The sequence below is a fragment of the Musa acuminata genome, chromosome BXJ3-6, assembly GCF_036884655.1.
Source record: "Musa acuminata AAA Group cultivar baxijiao chromosome BXJ3-6, Cavendish_Baxijiao_AAA, whole genome shotgun sequence".
In the NCBI taxonomy this organism is placed as follows: domain Eukaryota; kingdom Viridiplantae; phylum Streptophyta; class Magnoliopsida; order Zingiberales; family Musaceae; genus Musa; species Musa acuminata.
This window is the reverse complement of record NC_088354.1, coordinates 32,736,826-32,757,500: the sequence shown is the minus strand read 5'-3', so window position 1 is coordinate 32,757,500 and position 20,675 is coordinate 32,736,826. Positions and strand designations below refer to the sequence as shown.

The 20,675-nt window shown below is 39.2% G+C and overlaps 1 protein-coding gene across 2 annotated transcripts in view; it reads left to right on the top strand.

Annotated features, from left to right (window-relative positions):
* LOC135640003 (vacuole membrane protein KMS1-like) overlaps positions 1 to 13,959 on the top strand; it is a 16,399-nt gene extending 2,440 nt beyond the window's left edge. Inside the window, exons 2-8 of one of the 2 annotated variants that reach the window (XM_065154076.1) lie at positions 1,825 to 2,036; positions 2,363 to 2,441; positions 3,019 to 3,324; positions 5,000 to 5,160; positions 5,481 to 5,597; positions 13,207 to 13,392; positions 13,479 to 13,959. In XM_065154076.1, the coding sequence (XP_065010148.1) occupies positions 1,825 to 2,036; positions 2,363 to 2,441; positions 3,019 to 3,324; positions 5,000 to 5,160; positions 5,481 to 5,597; positions 13,207 to 13,392; positions 13,479 to 13,643 (1,226 nt within the window). In that variant the 3' untranslated portion in view covers positions 13,644 to 13,959. The remainder of the gene's footprint in view (positions 1 to 1,824; positions 2,037 to 2,362; positions 2,442 to 3,018; positions 3,325 to 4,999; positions 5,161 to 5,480; positions 5,598 to 13,206; positions 13,393 to 13,478) is intronic. The other variant, XM_065154077.1, reaches the window with a different exon arrangement.
* The last annotated feature ends 6,716 nt before the right edge of the window (positions 13,960 to 20,675 follow it).

The window sequence follows — 20,675 nt, the reverse complement described above, 5'->3', positions numbered from 1 at the left end:
GGCTTTTAGATTTGCAATCAAACAAACAATTTAGCAGTCCAATCTGACCATCCAGCCCATTCCTTGCTATCCTACAAAACCTCTCTGGGGGGACACACATTCTAATATTGATTATAAGTCCAATTTGTTCTGTGACTTTATACTAATGTTGCTTCATTGCCATTTCAATGAATAATTGTAATTAGTTAATGGATCTGGTGGCTTGCCAAAGTATGATGGTACATTCTAGGCTATGTGACTATGAGTTGTCTGTGATAAATGTTTTTGTTGGTTACTTGCATAATCTAGCCTAGTATGTCAGATTATAGAGGCATGAATTGCTAACTGTAGATATTAGTTTCCCTTTTGACAACAATGGATGTTAAACATCCTAGGCAATTTTCATGTGCCTCTCCATCTATTATCTTGAACATGCAGTTTATTTACATTAATTCCTTTTCAATGATTAGTTGGAAAAAGGAAGCAGCAGCATAATGATGGCTTCTCTCAGTTTACTAATGATGAATTAGGAATTATGGATTCTATTGATTCTTAATGGTTGGCGAGCTGTTATAGTCTACATTCATATGAAAAATTTCTGCTTGTTTACTTGAAAAGATTTAAAAGAATGGCAAGAACAGAAACGAGAAGAAAATAAGGGTAGGTAAAAGAAGATTAAGCAATGAGAGAAGAGAAGAAAAGAGGCAAGAGTGGATGGGATACCTTTAAATTATTTATCATGGTCTCTCCACTTTTGGGGAGAGAAAAAGAAGTTTTAGATAGAACTACAGAAAAGACAGGTTGGGAGAGAACTTTGTTCTTTCTGTTTTCCTATACTTCGAATGTTTGTAACCAAACGAGAGAAGTTGTTTCTATCCACATGTATCTAATTATTCTTGTCAAACAATAGAAAGCATCTTTCACTATTTTTTCTTCTCTTCTCCCAACCTCCAACGTCTCTCCTCCCTGAAAGGCTGATATTGTGCTTGTTATAATTGCAAACATTTAACTTTTAAACCTTCCTATATCTAACGTGAATTTTTGTAGGACTCTGTTTTTATCTGCTTGTGGTCTATTAAATATGGTGAGTTACAAGAAATTTTGACCACTAAATGAGTTGCCTTTGGCTGGTCAAGCCTGATCCTGCAAGCATCTTGATTAACTGGGAGTCTAAATGTAGGGCTCTATATTTTTCTTAGAATATATCTGCTGAGAGGAGTCTCACAAACTAGAACACATAAATCTTGTCTCTGATGTTGTTTCCCCTTTTATTTTTTAAGGTTAGGTCTTATAGAAGAGTCCCTTACCAATTCTTAATATTTGATTTTTGTAGATTTTACCTTACAAAATTGTGGTTATGATAAGATAGGCAACAGCTGGCAACAGTCTATTAGATGTTATAAGTTGAGAGGGGTCCCTATTTAGGTTTTGAGTTCTTTTAGCTGTTCAATGAAACGCTAAGCCTAATAAATAATTGGTGCTTTCATTTTAATTGGTCCTTTTGTAATATTTGATTTTAAGAGCTAGAATTAGTAAAATTGCATATAAACTTCTCATCTGGACTTTTTTTCACCTTAGTTTTCTAAATTTTATAATAAGATACATGAATCTTAGGATTAATGTAATTCCATCAACCACATTCAGTGCTTTTACAAGTGCTCCACAGTCAAAGCAAATATTCATTTACATCTCATAGCAATTTTTTTTGGAACAGGAATAATAAACGATTTGAAATTTGACCATTGTATGATGTTTTAATGAAAATGCTATTTGTTCCTAAAAAAATCTAACAATGTTTAATCATTTAGATATTTTATATCTTAATCTTGCAATATTCTTCTGCAGAACTTAAGGAGAAACATCAAAGAGATCTACAGAAATTGACATTGACAACTCAACCTTTCAAGATATTGCAGCTCTTCTTTTTTGCCATATTGCAATACTTTAAGCAGACACTTCTATATGTTTTAAAGAAAGGTGGTTGGCTTATGGGTTTGACTATCTTGTTAGCAGCTTTTGGTCTCTTTCTTGTGAATGGTGATGGCACCAACGAGAAGGTATTTGCCCCTTGAATTATTATGTTCTTCTTTAGGAAATCAATTTTCTAATGTTGCAATGTGATTGTATTCACTCTCTCGGACATCCAACATTGTACTGGATGGAAACAATAATAGTAGTTGTGTTCTATATGTGGAGGTTGCTTAAGTAACTTAGAGATTATTAGTATTCAACGAGATAATAAATTCTCTCGTCTGTTGGAATTATAACAAGGTTTACTAGTTTGTTCAATCTATTGTGAATTTTAGTTGACCTTGATACTTTGTTGTTGAAATAAATTTATTATTTTATTTGTTGTTCACCGTGTCCACTTCAATGATGGCAGCATGTTCAGGAGTTCATTCGCTATACAAGATTTGGTTTGTGGTGGGTGGCACTTGGTGTGGCATCATCAATTGGGCTGGGTAAGTGCATTTTGCAAGTAGGAGTTTAGTGAATTAGGTTGAACAGATTGATTTTGGCTGTTTGGCTGATAATAGTCTGAAAAGAACATCCATATAAGAGACATCTTAATGATCATCTTGGTTCGCAATGCATCTTTTCTCTGGTTAACTTTAATGGTATAGCCTGTGTGTGATTCAGTAGATCGAGAAGAACTTATCTAGATATTTTGCAGCTCCAAGGCTAATACACAATGAAATAATGTTTGAAGTGAGCAGCGGAACCAAAATAACAAAGATGACTGATGCATAGGCTTACTTTTGCACATCTGTATATGACTGTTAATTGTCTTCATTAGATGCCTTGACTCCATTAGAGCTATCGTATAATTAAATAATTCTTATTTGTTTAATGCACAAAATAATTCATGTGCTTGATTATTTAATTAAATAATTAAATAATCAAAATAAGATGCATGAAAGTTCTTGTGCTTCTTAACACTAATTAAATAATTCTAGGCTTCATGACTTTTGTATTCATCAGTTGTATGAGATATGGAACTGGTTCATCATGATGCATAACTTTTCTTGCTTTTTTCAGGGTCTGGATTGCACACATTTGTGTTGTATCTGGGTCCCCATATTGCATTTTTTACAATCAAGGCCATGAAGTGTGGTCGAGTTGATCTTAAAAGTGCTCCATATGATACAATACAGTTGAAAAGGCGACCTTCATGGCTTGAAAAGAACTGTTCTGAGTTCGGTCCACCATTATATCAATCATTACCAGGTTCCCTAGTTAAGGTTCCAATCAGCAGTATACTCCCTCAGGTTCAGCTAGAGGCCATTCTTTGGGGTTTGGGTACTGCCCTTGGAGAGCTTCCTCCTTATTTCATCTCAAGAGCAGGTATCCTTTCTATCTGAATTACATAAACCATGATTTAGATTCTTGTGATATGGCATCTTTGTGCAGTGTTTTTTGTTATTGTTTTAGAGCTAAAGTAATATCATTTACTTTTATATGGTCTTCATGCCTATATTAGCAATATCGTTCTATAATATTATTGTGTCATTAATCTACAATTGAGGTGAAAATTTTTCAAAGCCAAACTTTTGGAGAAATTCTTGACCAAATACCACATATACTGTAAGTAGGACGATCAGATTTTGGGTATCTGTATGGACATAGGAAGATTTATCTGGGAAGTAATAATTTTCTTTTGTAATCTCTTCATCTCTACTGAAATTTGATTTGAAGGCACAAAGATACTGAGCTCAAACCTTCAAAAGAATAAAGGATGGACTAAATGGCTTATGGGTAAAATCAGACTTTCATACCTTGATCAGGTCTTTAACTGTTTGAGTTTTAGTGCAATCAGCTATACTAAAGTATATTAATACAAGATATACGTTCTATGGAATTTGTTGGTGTTCATATAGAATTACGAAAACTAAGTACATCATTCAGTGCAAGAGAAGAGGATAAAACCTTTTATTGTGATCTAACATCACTTGTCTATGCTCTCTTTGTTAGTACTTTTACTAATTTTTCACATCTAGTTGTTCTTTATCAACATGAGAAAGGATTATTTTTTTGCAATTTTATTCAGAGTGAAAAGTATATATAAATGTCATATAGACCTAGTATACGGCAGATTTTACTCCCGAACTTGATAGAAATAAGAAAAAGTTGAACTTAACTCTTTGAGATAAGAAGTGGGACTTCATCTTCCAATGGATCCTTTATTTCTTGGCATTAGTGGAGTTGTGTTTGTGCATTCACGATCAAAGAAAAGAATAGTTGATTGATGATGCCAAGATGGCAATTACAAAGACTAGTGGGCAGCTGCATTTATATGGTACTGAGAGGTACTATCGCAAGTTGGGAAATGAAGAATACTACTCTTGGGCCTGTATGAATTTGTCATCACTGACTTCATGGTATGTAGCCAGTATGTGTCTAAGACTCTAAGGCACTTGATACCAGTACTGATGCTAGTAAGCTATTGGCATGAATATGTGCCTGTTACCACAATACCAAGCTATTAGATTGCTACCTTTTCTCATAGTTTAGATTAAGGTTTTCCATCTGTTTATGGACATCAGGCCTTTAAACATGGTCTTTCGAAAGAGCTATAAGCCTATAACAGATGTGCCTGTGATATGATAATATGCCATCAGATTTTTAATCACAAAATAAATGCTGTTATCATGGACTGGATCATGTACGGTGGATAATTTCTTGATAACCATAAGTTTGAAGGAACTAAATGCAGAATGCAACTTTGTCATCCAAATCAGTAATGGTGCATCGACTGAATGAACGATATTGAGTAGCTAAGTATTAGATTCGCTGTATCATCTTTCTTAGATACATCATTGTTATCCTCTTTCTTTTTTTTCATTTTACTCTAAACAAAATCTTCAGTTTTATTGTTATATTCTATGATCTGGTATTTTGCTTAGTTAAGTATCCAGGATTTATAGGCATTTACAGTTTTGGTAATCTTTTCCTACTGATATCTTATTTTAATTCCAATCTTAGAATGGTCAGTTTGATATCAGTTTGTCTAACACAAAAGGCAATGCAGCACGCTTGTCTGGAAGCAATTTGGAAATGGAGGAGATTAGTCCGGCTTCATCAACAGATGGTTTTGTATCTTCTTCTTTGAAGCAAATTAAGATCTGGCTACTCACTCACTCTCAGCATCTTAACTTCCTGACAATATTAGTACTTGCTTCAGTAAGCTTCCTCTCTTTTCCATGTAACAAGTATAATATTTCACCTGCATATTACATGCATATTCTCCCAAGTATTTATCTTAAAAATTGTTTCTTTCAGATCTTGAATAGGTAGTCAATGGGCTCAGTAGTAGTTCCATTAAGGATAAATGTTCCTTTTTGTCCTTCTGCTTGTTGAATTTTAGTTCTTAATAAGTAAACAGTTTTCTAATTGAAGAAATTATCAGTTCCTAGTATTTTTTTAGTAGAGCTTCCGGAGTTACATACAAGATTGTTACATGAAAATTGCATCACTATCGTGTAAATGGTGCTTCAATTTAGGTGCCGAACCCACTTTTTGATCTCGCTGGTATCATGTGTGGGCAATTTGGAATCTCATTTTGGAAATTCTTTGTGGCAACCTTGATTGGAAAGGCATTGATAAAGACTCACATTCAGGTAATTTCTTGATCTTCTATTAGAACTGCATTCCTATAAAATAGGTGATCATTTTATCCTTGATGGTATTTGATTCTTCATTCACTTATTATCTTATGTTTTATTGACTTTCTCTGTAATATATATAAAAAATAGTGAGATTGCTTTCGTTTGTTCAACAAATATTGTGATGTATTTTAGGGCCCATTTGGCTTTTGGAGAGAACTTCCAAATGAAATTTTTTTCCACAGGATTCCACTGTCAATCTATGAGATGCAAACACATTTCCAAATGAAACTAGTTGTACATATTTCAATCAAGACCCATGTATTTGGATTCATCTATGACAGTGACCTGTGAAGTCGAGGGCATGATGTATGTCCCTTGGTTGGCTGTGGACCTCTAGGGTGGAAATAGTAGGTGCTCCTCCATCTTTGCATCCTTGAGCACCACATAAGTTAGCTGCCTGTATTTCTGCTCCATCCTCACTGCCTTTCCCTCCCTCTACCACTGCTGGCTTTCATATTAGCTACCCAACATGCCATCTCCACATGGTGCTCATCTCTGCAATGTGTCAGAGCTGTCGTTGATGCCGTGTCTGCTGCCATGGCCATTCACTCAACGTTCTGTATCCTTCATCCTCCTGTCCATCTACTCTGCCACCACCACTGCTGCCAATCCCGACCCTTCTTTGACATCCTGCAGCAAACAAGAGCAACACCAAGCATTGCAAAATCCATGATCTCATGAATGATCCAGATGTGCTCCAAGCTCTGGGTTCACTGGCCTAGAACTGCAATGTCTGTCCCCATATTCACTGTCTCACTTGCTTCTGTGAGACATTTAATGACCGCAATGTCACGAATGGTCGTCGCGCACCCGCAACAACTCCGTTCAACGAACCGTTCGTCGCTCACACCTACATGTACAGCTGCTTGACAGCATGTTTTCTCTTGGTTTTGGGTCATTTTGCTTGTGAAAATGTTAGTTCGAACAAGCTACAGCGTTACAAAGCGATCGCTCACCGAACCGAGCAAAACAGTCCCAAAACAGCTCCGTTTTCGCGTGCCGCGGGCTGATTTCTGCAATCTGCCTCCGCTCACCAAAACATCAGCCATCTCTGCCCCTTTGAACCCCCCGGGTGGCATAGGGTTGGATGGGGCTTTGGTTATATACCGGGCGTTGAACTCTCTTTCTCAAGTTTGCACGTGGCCTTTACGGGAACTTGTTTTCGCGCCCGGGACCAGGTGAGTGGCTGTTTATGGGCTTGCAGTTGTTCGTTCATCCTTCTAAAGCCTTGTTTTCTCCCTCTCCCTCTTTTCTCTTGTGCACGCAAGGTGCTCGTTGAATTTCTTGTAAAGCTTCCCCTTTTTGTGAGACTTCGAGACTTGTCCGTTGCTCGTTCTTTCGAACTAACCAACTTTCTCTTTTACAGGTCCTTTGGGACTTGCGAGAGGTTACAAGTGGGCCGATCCTTGCGGAGCAATATTGCAAGGGCGAAGCGCGACTTAGGCAACGCAAGCTAAGTTCGCGTCTTTGCCGCAAGGGTGACTCGCGACTTAGGCAACGTAAGCTAAGTTCGCGTCTTTGGCCGTAAGGGTACCTCACGGCTTAGGCAATTCCAACTAAGGCTGTGACATTGTGGTATCAGAGCGGGCAAGCACTTCGAGCGAGCAGCGAACGAACTTCGCAACTTCGCCATGGCAAAGCATCGTGGCGAATCAAGCAAGACGGGGCAAACCGGACCCTTGCTCCAAGCAGCCGCAGGTGGGCTGCATGTGCACACTCGCTCTCATGCTGTTGGAGCCGCTCAAGAGGAGCGCGACAGCGAACATGATGAGCGAGAAGTTGGCTACTCTCCGCGAGTGGAGGAAGCGCAATCTGGAGCGCTAACTGGGAAAAAGAGCCACAAGGAGAGACTCACAACGGCGGAAACCCACCTGGATGTTCTTGAAGCGAGCATGGAGGAACTCTACCATGGCCAACAAAGGCTTGTTGGGGTAGAGAGCTCGCAAGAGGAAGCGGAGTCCAGGATCGACAAGGTCGAGGCCGTAGTCGACCGACTGTCTGATGACACCAAAGACTTCGTGCAACACTTACAGGATATTGTGGCGGAACTCACTGCTAAGGTGGCCATGCTCACAAGAACACTAAATGCGGGAGGAGGGAACACCCGCGTTGCACCGCCACAAAATTTGAGGGCACCTGAGCCTCATGGATACGGAGGGGCCAGAGATGCCAAAGAGCTCGAGAACTTTCTGTTCGACATGGAACAATACTTCCGAGCTACGAGGCCCGATTCTGAAGATACCAAAGTTTCTATAGCAACAATGTATCTGAACGGAGATGCGAAACTTTGGTGGTGAACCCGTTGGGAGGAGATCCAACAAGGTCGGTGTCGAGTCGACACATGGGAGGACTTGAAGCGGGAGTTGAGAACGCAGTTCCTACCGGAGAACACAGAGTTCATCGCAAGAAGGAAGTTGAGACAACTCCGCCAAAGTACCACTATCCGAGACTATGTGAAACAATTTTCTGCACTAATGCTGGACATACAGGACATGTCCGAGAAGGACAAGTTGTTCAGCTTCCTCGATGGTTTGAAATCATGGGCTCAACAGGAGCTAAATCGAAGGAATGTTACCGATGTGGTCGGCGCAATTGCTGCTGTAGAAAGGCTCACCGACTTTGTTTCCTCTGAAGACCCAGCAAGAAGGAAACAATCTTCAGGCAATCACCCTCCAAAACATTCTCGAGGGAAGTAGCTCGGGAGCGAGCAAAAGAAGAAGAGCTCCTACAAAGGGCCGAACCCGAAAGGCAAGGCCTCAAAATCGGGAGGATGCTTCTTGTGCGGAGGACCGCACATGGTGAGGGAGTGCCCACAAAAACAGGCACTCAATGCTTTGACGGCTTCCATCCACACCCACCCCCCCCGTCGATCGGACAAGGGCAAAGCTGTTACTCTTAGTTCGAGCAGTTCTGAATCCAGCAGCGACGACGAGGAGTCGCAAGGACCCCGAATGGGAGTAATGCGTTTGTTGAATGCTATGCGGGGTCAAGTGGGGGAGAGCATGAAGACAAAGGTACAAAAAGCAGGAAGTAGTGAGCTGATGTATGTGGACATCAAGCTAAATGGCCAAACGACCGGTGCAATGGTGGACATGGGCGCTACCCACAACTTCATAGCCGATCGTGAAGCACAGCGACTTGGGTTGATCTTGGAGAAGAGCCCAAGCCGAATGAAGGCGGTGAACTCGGAGGCCAGGCGAATCTCCGGGTTAGCGAAGGGAGTTCCCATCAAAATCGGGACATGGAGCGGGAACACCAACATGATGACCGTGCTACTGGACGACTTCCAAGTGATTCTTGGAATGAAGTTTATGCACGCGGTGAAGTTGGTGCCGATGCCGTTCTTGAACTCCCTATGTATTATGGGAGGTGATGACCCCTGCGTGGTTCTCGTCTCTCGGAGAGGAACTAAGGAGCCCCAACACATTTCGGCATTACAACTGAAGAAAGGGGTGCGAAAAGGCGAATTGACATTTGTGGCTGCTATGAAGCTAGAGCCACTCAACGAGGAGGCCATTCAAGAACCTGCTGTGGTGGCGAACGTCCTAAAAGAGTTCAAAGACGTTATGCCACCCGAGTTGCCGAAGACTCTTCCACCACGCAGAGGCGAGACCACCCTACCGCATGCCCCCGCTAGAGTTGGCAGAACTCAGGAAGCAATTAGGTGAACTACTAAGTGGTGGTCTCATCCGCAGCTCTAAAGCACCTTTCGGAGCTTCAGTTCTCTTCTAGAAGAAACAAGATGGGAGCCTCCGATTATGCGTCGACTACCGAGCCCTCAACAAAGTAACAGTGAAGTACAAGTATCCCATCTCGCTCATTGCGGACTTGTTCGACCAATTGGGCAAGGCTAAGTATTTCTCAAAACTCGACCTTCGGTCGGGGTATTGGCAGGTGCGCATTGCTGAAGGCGACGAAGCGAAGACTACTTGTGTGATCAGGTATGGAGCGTTTGAGTTCTTGGTGATGCCTTTCGGCTTGACCAACGCTCCGGCCACATTCTGCACTCTCATGAACCAGCTATTCAAGGAGTATTTGGATAAGTTCGTGGTCGTCTACCTAGACGATATCGTCGTCTCAGTCAAACGCTCGAGGAGCACGTCAAGCACCTTCGGACCATTTTCAAGGTTCTCAGGGAGAACACTTTGTTCGTGAAAAGGGAGAAATGCTACTTTGCTCAAACTGAGATCTTATTCTTGGGGCATCGAATCGGTGATGGCTCCATTCGGATGGATAAGTCGAAGGTGCAAGCAGTTGCGGAATGGCGAACTCCAAAGAAGGTGCCAGAGTTGAGATCCTAACTTGGTTTCGTCAATTACTATCGACGCTTCATAGCGGGATATTCGAAGCGGGCAACCCCATTGACGGAGTTGTTGAAGGAGCAGCCTTGGAAGTGGTCTGACAAATATGAGATAGCATTCCAAGATCTGAAGGCTGCTGTTCTGGAAGAACCGGTGCTCAAATTGCCGGACTATGGAGAGCCCTTTGAAGTCCATACAGACGCTTCGGACTTCGCTATCGGGGGAGTACTCATGCAGGAGGGTCATCCGGAGGCCTACGAGAGCTGCAAACTCAACGAGACCGAGCGGCGGTATCCAGTGCATGAGAAGGAGATGACAGCAGTGATCCACTATCTACGAGTTTGGCGACACTACCTCCTTGGGTCACGATTTGTGCTGAGGACGGACAACATCGCCCTGAGCTATTTCCAAACTCAGAAGAAGCTCTCCCCAAAGCAGGCGCGATGGCAGGACTTCCTGGCTGAATTTGATATGGCAATGGAGTACAAGCCCGGGAAAGCGAATGTCGTGGCCGATGCGCTGAGTCGGAAAGTGGAATGCGTGAATGCCGTACAACTGGAGGGCAGAGGCCAAGCAAGTCAGTTGCACTCCAATTTCCTTTCCCGAATCAGGGATGGACTATATAGTGATCCCCAGGCAGTTATCCTGATGCAGCTCATCAAAGAAGGCAAGGCACGACGATTTTGGGTCCAGGAGGGACTTGTTTACACAAAAGGGAATAGGGTTTATGTTCCCCGAGTGGACAATTTAAGGCGTGAGCTCTTAAAAGAGTGTCACGATTCCCTTTGGGCTGGACACCCAGGCATTCACAGAACGTTGGCTCTCGTTGAGAGGGCCTTTTCTACTGGCCGAAGAAGGGGACTGATGTGGAGGAATATGTTCGAACATGCCTTACTTTCCAACAAGACAAGGTGGAGCAGCGGAAGCCAGTGGGACTTTTGGAGTCGTTGCCCGTACCAGAAAGGTCGTGGGAGAGCATTTCCTTGGATCTCATATCAAGCTTGCCACTTGTAAGGGGACTCGGATCGATACTCGTGGTGGTCGATCGATTTTCAAAGTATGCAACTTTCATTGCTGCTCCCCTACACTGTTCAGCAGAGGAGGCGGCCAAGCTGATGATGAAGGATGTAGTGAAGTATTGGGGAGTCCCGCACAATATCATTAGCGATCGAGACGCTCGGTTCCTGGGACGATTCTGGACCGAGCTATTCAAATTGTTGGGGTCAAAGTTATACTTCTCTACAAGCCTCCACCCCCAGACGGATGGCCAGACTGAAAGGATAAACTCGCTCTTGGAGCAATATCTCCGGCACTACGTGAGTGCCAATCAACGAGATTGGGTGAAGCTGTTGGACATTGCCCAATTCTCCTACAACTTGCAGCGGAGCTCTGCATCCAACAAGAGCCCCTTCGAGATCATCGCAGGACAACAACCGTCGACTTCGCACACCATGGCAATTGGGTATACTAGGAGTAGTCCATCAGCCTATCATTTCGCAAAGGAGTGGCATCGAAATTCAGATATTGCGCGGGCTTACTTGGAGAAGGCGGCAAAAAGAATAAAGAAGTGGGCAGACTTGGGAAGACGAGGCGATTTGGTGTTGGTAAAGCTCCAACCAGCATCACTCCAATTCTTTAGGAACAGAGTCCATAAAGGATTGGTGCGCAAGTATGAAGGGCCCTTCCCAATTATCAGCAGGGTAGGCAACGTCTCTTACAAGTTGCAGCTGCCGGCGTGGTTCAAAATTCACAACGTTCTTCACGCCAGCAACCTAAAAGCCTACCACTCAGATCCGCAAGATGCTTCCCGAAGTGTTCCAACTCGGCTACCTCCCATCACAGCCTCCTACGAGAAGCGAGTGGAAACCATTCTGGCGGACCGCAAGATAAAGCTACCCAACGGAGCTGAGCAGACAGAGTACTTGGTGAAGTGGCGAAAGCTTCCCCGAACTGAAGCCAGTTGGGAGCCTGAAGATGCCCTGCGACATGAAGAAGAAGTCATCAACAACTACCAACAAGCGTTGACGAGGGCATCGACAGTTTAAGTGGGGGAGAATGTCACGAACGGTCGTCGCGCACCCGCAACAACTCCGTTCAACGAACCGTTCGTCGCTCACACCTACATGTACAGCTGCTTGACAGCATGTTTTCTCTTGGTTTTGGGTCATTTTGCTTGTGAAAATGTAAGTTCGAACAAGCTACACCGTTACAAAGCGATCGCTCACCGAACCGAGCAAAACAGCCCCAAAACAGCTCCGTTTTCGCATGCCGCGGGCTGATTTCTGCAATCTGCCTCCGCTCACCAATACGTCAGCCATCTCAGCCCCTTTGAAACCCCCGGATGGCATAGGGCTGGATGGGGCTTCGGTTATATACCGGGCGTTGAACTCTCTTTCGCAAGTTTGCACGTGGCCTTTACGGGAACTTGTTTTCGCGCCCGGGACCAGGTGAGTGGCTGTTTGTGGGCTTGCAGCTGTTCGTTCATCCTTCTAAAGCCTTGTTTTCTCCCTCTCTCTCTTTTCTCTTGTGCACGCAAGGTGCTCGTTGAATTGCTTGTAAAGCTTCCCCTTTTCGTGAGACTTCGGGACTTGTCAGTTGCTCGTTCTTTCGAACTAACCAACTTTCTCTTTTACAGGTCCTTCGGGACCTGCGAGAGGTTACAAGTGGGCCGATCCTTGCGGAGCAATATTGCAAGGGTGAAGCGCGACTTAGGCAACGCAAGCTAAGTTCGCGTCTTTGCCGCAAGGGTGACTCGCGACTTAGGCAACGCAAGCTAAGTTCGCGTCTTTGGCCGCAAGGGTGCCTCACGCCTTAGGCAATTCCAGCTAAGGCCATGACAGCAAGGCAGCAGCAGATCAGCAGTGGAGTGGCATCAGAACAATGTCTGCAGGAGGGGACCAAAGATGAATAGGAGACTGAAAATCGCTAACACTCACATGGTACTCAGCAGTATGGAAAAAGGGATCTGAGGTCCTTTTTTTCCACATGGATAATCTGATACACCCAGACACCCACTCCCTAGCTGTTGGAACTTTTTCCTTTTCCCCAATAGGCCAGATTCCATGTAATTATAGGTGATTCAAACAAGGATTGTTCAAAGCATCAAGGTTGTAGGAAAAGCTGATACATCTAAATTTATAGTGGTGTAAGGTGCAATGTTCTTATGATTATTTGCTTTATTTTTCAGCATTTCTGATTGATTTTGCTTTGTAGCTTTGCTGCCCTGAATGATTGGACTAAGCTTTTGTATGCTTTTACAGACAGTTTTTATTGTTTCTTTGTGCAATAATCAACTCTTGGAATGGTTGGAGAATGAGTTGATATGGGTGCTTGGCCTCATCCCTGGTTTCTCGTCAGTGCTGCCCAGCTTAATTGACAAATTGCACATGGTTCAGAATAAGTATTTATCAACTCCAGTTCCAGAACCCACTCTCTCGGATGGAATGGTAGATCAAATTTTTGTTACTTTTTCAATGTAGGCAGGCACTTCTTTTGTGGTACCATATTGAACTGTACTTCCTGGTTCTTTTAGGCAAAGCAGTGGAACCTGTCCTTTACCACAATATGGAATACTTTCATATGGCTTATGCTCATGAACTTCTTCGTGAAAATAGTGACTGCCACGGCAAAAAGATATCTCGAGGAGCAGCAAGAATTGGAATTGACCAACAAGAAATTGGCATTAAAATCCACATGAACCAAGCATGGGATTGTTTCTTACTAATCTTTTCACAGTTGAGCAACATCAAGTAGATTCAGCAGCTGCTTGTGCTACATACTCTGTGAATCTCACTGTTCCACAAGAATACCACAAGTTGTACAGGGTTGGAATCTGATGGCAAATTCTATTTATTGTCTTGCCTGAAGGGGAATGCATGTTGTGCATTCGATTGTGCTCTTAATTGCTTGAACATGAGAATCTGCAAATTCTCATGGTCACTGACTATTTGTTGTTCCAAACAGATGGAAAAAAAATAGTACCATTAGCAAATGACAATCTTAATGATTCCTTAGTTGCTTTTGTGGGTAGCAGTACTTTTCTTGCTGCCATTCATTTGTTACATTCTTTAAAGTTTTCATTTACCATTTTGATTATGTGTTGGTGCATTAGTTGCTGCATAGAAATAGTTGTTTTCTTTGTCTCGAGAGGGGAAATAACAATCTTTAGATGGATTTCCTAGTTTGATTTTGGATCTATTCTGTTGTCTATGACTACCAATTCCGATTACCAAACTCGATCCTTCTCAGATCTACATTTTTTCGCATCACATTTTTTTTTCTGTGTTTGTGACGCAAATGTTACTTCTTTTATTAATACACTAAGTTAATTATCAATCATGTTGTCAAAAGATTGATTCTTTGGCGTTAATTCAAACAAAATTCATGAGAAAAGAAAACACTCAATGTATCAAATAATACAATGACGGAATGAATATGCGACCCTGTCAACCTGGTGGTTTACATCAATAATTTTTGTGGCTCCATTGCCGCAATGCAGTCTTAGCAATCAGCTTTTTTGTTGAGAATATAAATAAACCCTTTTAAAGATGTGTATCGATTTAGGATGCACCTGCGTTGATGCATCAGATCTCGAAGGGCTAGAGTAATACTAGGCAGTCCTCTTTCACCCTATGCTTCCATCGTTGGATAGATATTAATTTTTTAGATTGCATCAACTAATGGATATTTGTTGAGTTGACATATTATAATTCTATAAAAGATATGTATGTACAACCTAAATATAAAATAAATAAATTCAAATACATCTATATATTTGTTTATTTGTATGTGAGAGAGAGAAACCTAAATTTAAAATGACAGATGAAAATAACTAAAAAACGGGAATACATGCACAAATTTACCTTTCTTTTATGTTCAAATGTATAAGTCATGGAGACAACATGATCTTAACAACTTGCTGCATCAGCTTATGTTGCACCAATTGTCATGCTCGAGTCTATCCCTTCTTTCCTGGCAGCTGAGTCCTCGTTTGACATTGTTATACCATAATTGTGTATTATAATTACTGTTTTTTTTCTGTACAATTACAAGGGACGCTCCACACAGCAGTCACCCCATGCCTGATTGCCAAGAAAGACACTTCAGCAGTAACATAGAAAATGGAAATGAAGCAGTATGTTATAATACACAGCTCTCGTTGTCGGATGGGCAGTATGACTTTTATACGAATTAACGGTTTTTGATCCCTCTGACCATGCTCTTGATCCAATGTGAAGATAGATAATGACATGTTTAGAGCATGAGCTGGTATTAGCATTGCAAATATCTGAACCCACAAAAGAATGTTGCACATCTGAACTCATTCGAGCAAATGAGTTTAGGCTAACCTTTCTTTGAATTCCTTTAGTAAAACTCTCAAGGGGAGAGTATAAGAGTCAGAGATAAATCTCTCAACTATTAATATATGGAACTAAAGTCCTTGAATGGTAAGAATTAAAATAACATCAAGACAGAGAAATATAAATTTATTTTTTATTTTTTTAATAAAATCAATTATCAAATTTATTGATTTGAAATTTAAAAAGTAAAATTATAAAATCAAAATTTTTATGTTGCGTTTGCTTGAGTCCATATAGCGATCGATCAACTTGCATACATTTTTTCTTCTTTAGGCATGAAAAATCTTTTCTATTATTATATATATATCTTTTATTCTAGATCTTCCTATAGAAAGATAGTTTTTAAATTCATTTCATAAACAAAGAGTTTATGAATGAAAACAAAAATAAGTATAACTTGGATGATAGTAATTCTCACTACAAAAGTGTCAAAATAATCAAAGCCAACTTTTTATTGAAAAAAATCTTAAGAAACAAGCTTGGCTTGTAATTTTCAATTATATCATTAGTCCTAATCTTCTTCTTGAAAATCTATATGTAATCAAGGATTTAGCTTCAAGAGATAAATATTGAATCATGAATTTTGATGACGAAATCAATTAATGAGTTTATGGACTAATAAGCATTTCAGATAAGTGACACAGGAGAAACTTTGATCATAAACTTAAACTATCGAAATATAAATTGTTAAAATGAGAGATTCAAATGTTGGGTCGGAGAGTATCATATTAGAGATTGGGCGTTAGATTGAAGGATTGGTCGATGTGCCATAGGATGGACTTTGTGCCATAAGTTCGGGCATCGGGCCGAAAGGATCGGGTATTGTGCTAAAAAAATCAGATATTGTGGGAGGTCAATATTTTGATGGATCGGACAATACGCCGAAAGAAAGACGATGCGTCGGAGGTTCAAACAAAGTACCGGAAGAACATATGACATTTCAGATAATGTGCTGAAGGCTTCCTTATAGTTAGAGTTGTTAAGTCTAGATCGAAGTCATTTAGAGTCTAATTGAATTGATTTTGGGTGTAATCATGCCAACTTGATTAGGAGTCCATTGGGCTGAACCAAGGTCAAATTAGGCCTATTGCAAGGCTAATTCAGTGTCCTAGGATTGGGTTGGGCGGTGGTACTGCCTATGAGCTGAAAAGCACGGGTTGTGCTTTTTCGGGAATCTCGACAATAGTACCTCCAATGTCAGCGGTAATGCCGCACAAGGCAGTGGTAGTACCACCTAGACAAGTAGTGGTATCGTCAGAGCCTAGGTTCCTAGGCTCTGTATCGTCCAATATAACCGATAGTATTGTCAGTACTCCGAAAACCTAAGGATTTAAATTTTTACCTCTATTTTTTAAGTCATTTGGGGTCTATAAATACCCCACTCATACTTTCTTGATGAAATAAGAAAGGAGCAAGAATTCTTGAGGATAAAAATATTATAAACTCTTTTAAAGAGTGTTGAGTCTCTTCCTTTTTGAGTTTAGAGGATATACTAAGGAGGAGTGATGTCTTTTGTAAAAGAAGGATATGGAGGTTCTCTCCTAAGCCTGTGACAAAGAGAAAGGATTGTAACAAGGATAGTTGATTTTGACTATTGAAAAGAAGATTAATAGTGAAAACCGGTGACCTCGAGGGAAGAGGAATCAAGAGTGAATATAAGTCGGGACGACTAAACCACTATAATTTGGTTTGTATTTCTCTTTATTTTTTTTCTTATTATTATAAACTGATTTAATTGCTCATTATACTTACATTTTAAGTTAAACTCATTTTCAATAAAAAATTTTAAATCGGAACTTTATTTCGAAAGTACTAATTCACCTCCTATTAGTGCCTTTATAATTCTAACAATAAATTAGTAAAAATGTAAAGAATGATTACTAATTATGATTTCTATTTCACTATTAATCATCTAGAAACAAGCATTAGGAGAGCACATAGCTTCTTAAAATAAACTTGGTATATCTATTATCATATAAGAAATAAAATAATCACTAGAGTTCTTTTTAATCTTAGGTTTAGGTTGAATGTTAGATTTTATAGGTGTTCTAAAAGATGAAGGAATATCATTTAAAATATTAGTAAATAATATAATTTAAAAAAAAATATTTTCAAGGAATGATTCCAATAAAGTGTCATTTGAGATTTTTGCAGTTTTAGAATTTACTATAGAAACCACTATAGTATCCTACAAAGGCTACATCCATTCTTTTAGAACCTATCTTCTTGAGTTTTGGAAAATATCTCCACATTAAAAAATAACTTAATTTTAGTTTATAACTCTTCCAAAATGTATATGGAGTTAAGAAAGCCGCCCCCATAAGTTGTGAAAACTCATAAATTAAGGATCAAAGCATTAACTATATCTAAAAGATATTTTTTTTTTCAGTTATATCAATAGAATGAGGTGAATAGGAAACAATGACTTCATTAATTATGAAATGACCTCACCTCATTAGAGTTGTCCTCACCTCCTCTATCACGCCAGAAAAGTCCTTCAATCTAATAGTATAGCTAACAATTTTAATTTTGAAAGCAAACTAAATTGTAATCTTCAATCAAGAAATTGTCAGTAGATTGAAGGAATTATTATATTAAATTTGAAAAGTCATTCACATTCAAAACCTTTCCCTATATATATCTCCCTTAAAAATTACAATTTGGTTTACTTCCAAAACTATAAAATATCATAATTATAAAAGATTACTAATTAGGTTTTGACAGATATCTAGTAGATGCATCACATCTTGAAATAAAAGTGTCTTTCCTGAAATAAATTTTAGGTTGACATGTTCCTAACACATTCATAGATGTTCCATTAGCTATGGTTACACATCCTCCACTTCAGATTTTGTAAAAAAAAAAATTATTTTTGATTAGTAGAAATATGTGATGAAAAGAATAGAAGATAAGAACAATTATTGAAGAAGTTTTATTGAAAAAGAGAAGAAGCTTTATTGAAGAAATGAAAAAAATGCTTCAATACATTAACGTTAATGTTCCCTCTCCTATTTATTGAGAAAGAATTTCCCTCAACATTCGTTCTCCTTAAGTCCACCGACTGTTGGCATATCAGCAAAGGCGACGAAGGCTACTGGGGTGAGGAAGATGAGGATTGGCCGTGGAGCCTCTTAGGAATGTGGTTGTAGCGGCGTTGATCGCTGGCCGAAGACAAGGGCGAAGCTTCGCTTTTCTCAACGACCAACGCTTTTCTCAACGACGTTGTCGTTAGCCAAAAGCAAGAGCGAAACTTCACTTTTCTCATTGCTCTGATACCATGATGAAAAGAATAGAAAATAAGAACAACTATTGAAGAAGCTTTATTGAAAAAGAAAAGAAACTTTATTGAAGAAATGAAAAAAAATGCTTCAATACATTAACGTTAATGTTCCCTCTCCTATTTATATAGAAGAAAAAATTTTCCTCAACAGAATAGAGCAACAAAATAGAGAGATTTCCTCGTATATGGGAAATCTTATCTTCATATGGATGTTTACACCAAAATCTATTATGATAGGTTAGATTCACAATTATGATAAAGAAAACAAACATGAAAGAGAAATTTGATGGTTCAACCTCAATTATATTGACTTGAGGTTTAGATTGAAAGGAGTCATTCTTTATAAAAATCATCTATTTTCTCGGTAGAAGCAAAGGTGATTGCCCCCAACCATAAACATAGCAAAAGCAATCTTTTCCTAGCTTCTTATTCCCTTTGGGTTTAGAGGAATGTTGAGGGTTTTAAAATTAGTTGGATTTAGGGTTAGGGTTAGAATTTAGATTAAGATTTAAGAATCTTAATTTAGACTTTTTACCCTTATATTTGAAGTTTTACTTTACACATTAAAGTTATGATCTTGGTTCTAGTTAGAGTTTCTATTATTTTGAAAATGGCTTTAGGATTCAATCATATAGTCATATTGACTTTAGTTTATATTTGATTTTCTAGAGTTTCTCTTTGTGGATATTAGTTTTCTATTCTAATAACTTAGATAATAGACTTAAAATTTTGAATAGTTTGAGATATCCTAATATCTTGATCAAATTTGGACCAAGAGGCAGAGTCTATCTAAAATGATGAAATAATCATCAAACAACTATACCAAGAGTAACAGTTATAAAATATTTGTTTCATAATGCTAACCTAGTAATTAAATTAAATTATTTAACAAAAAATCAAACACTTATATAAAGATTAACATGAATAAATATTTTTTTTAATTTTTGGGCTAGTACCCTATTTAGTTTTAATCGTAGGTGAATACTATTAAAATATTAGAGCAATGATACTAAAATAAAAATAAATCTAAATATGTTAAAATTAAAATAAAAAATTTAAGAGATGAATTCGAAGACGTGCAAGTACTATTCTATGCATATTCCTTAGCTCCATGCAAACATTATCGAAGAGTCACTCAAGATACGATCAGGATGATTCTTTTATAAGTATGATCATGAAAAATCTAAAGATGTTCTACACTAACAATAAAAGAGAAATAAAGAAAAAATAATGAAATGAGTGAAAGTGAAAAAAACTTCTTTTTGTCTTTTTTTTCCTGTCTTTCTCTGTTTTTCTCATAATATTTTGCCAATTTTTTGACAAAATTTTAGTATATATTTTTTTATGCTTGGAAGTGGTTTACTTATATCTAAACCCAACCAATAAGGAAATGCCATATGGCATTGTACAAATAGCGCAATGGTACACTCTTGCATGGTGCAACACTTGGGCGATACCTAATATAATATAATTTTATAATTATAGGTAAATGAGTAAATGATTAATTTTATAATTATCTAATATATTATAAACTAAAAAAAAAATTAAATATGTGTCATGTTCAAACATGCACGTAAATCTGACTCATCAAATCCAAATACCTACATGTTAATGAGTTAGAGCTAATCTTGCGTTTCAGTCTTTATATATCAAATTCCGAATCAGCTTACAGTTCAACAGTCTTCAAAGAATGATCTTACAAGTACTTCAGTAGTGGATGCAGATTGACGATGTTGTGCTGCTGGTCTCTTCCTGCAACAAACACCTCTTTCCCTGTACTTCAATGGCAATCTTGGCTCACTTTAACATAGCTTTGTTGACTGCATAAAATCCATTGTAGAACACCGCAAGTTTGTGTAACGTCGGAAGGATGGCAAACTTAGCTCACTTTATCGCATCTTGTTGGACATAAGTCTCATAAGAGAACGATCAAATCGAAAGATCTCCAGTTGGGATTTTTCATCAACATCCAAATCGAAAGCTCAAGACAAGATATCATCTTGTAGGTCAAACTATTCCGAGGAATCACGGTGATACTTCAAACTCCAAAAGCTCAAGTTTGAAGATCAAGTCGAGCAAAGTTATGTAT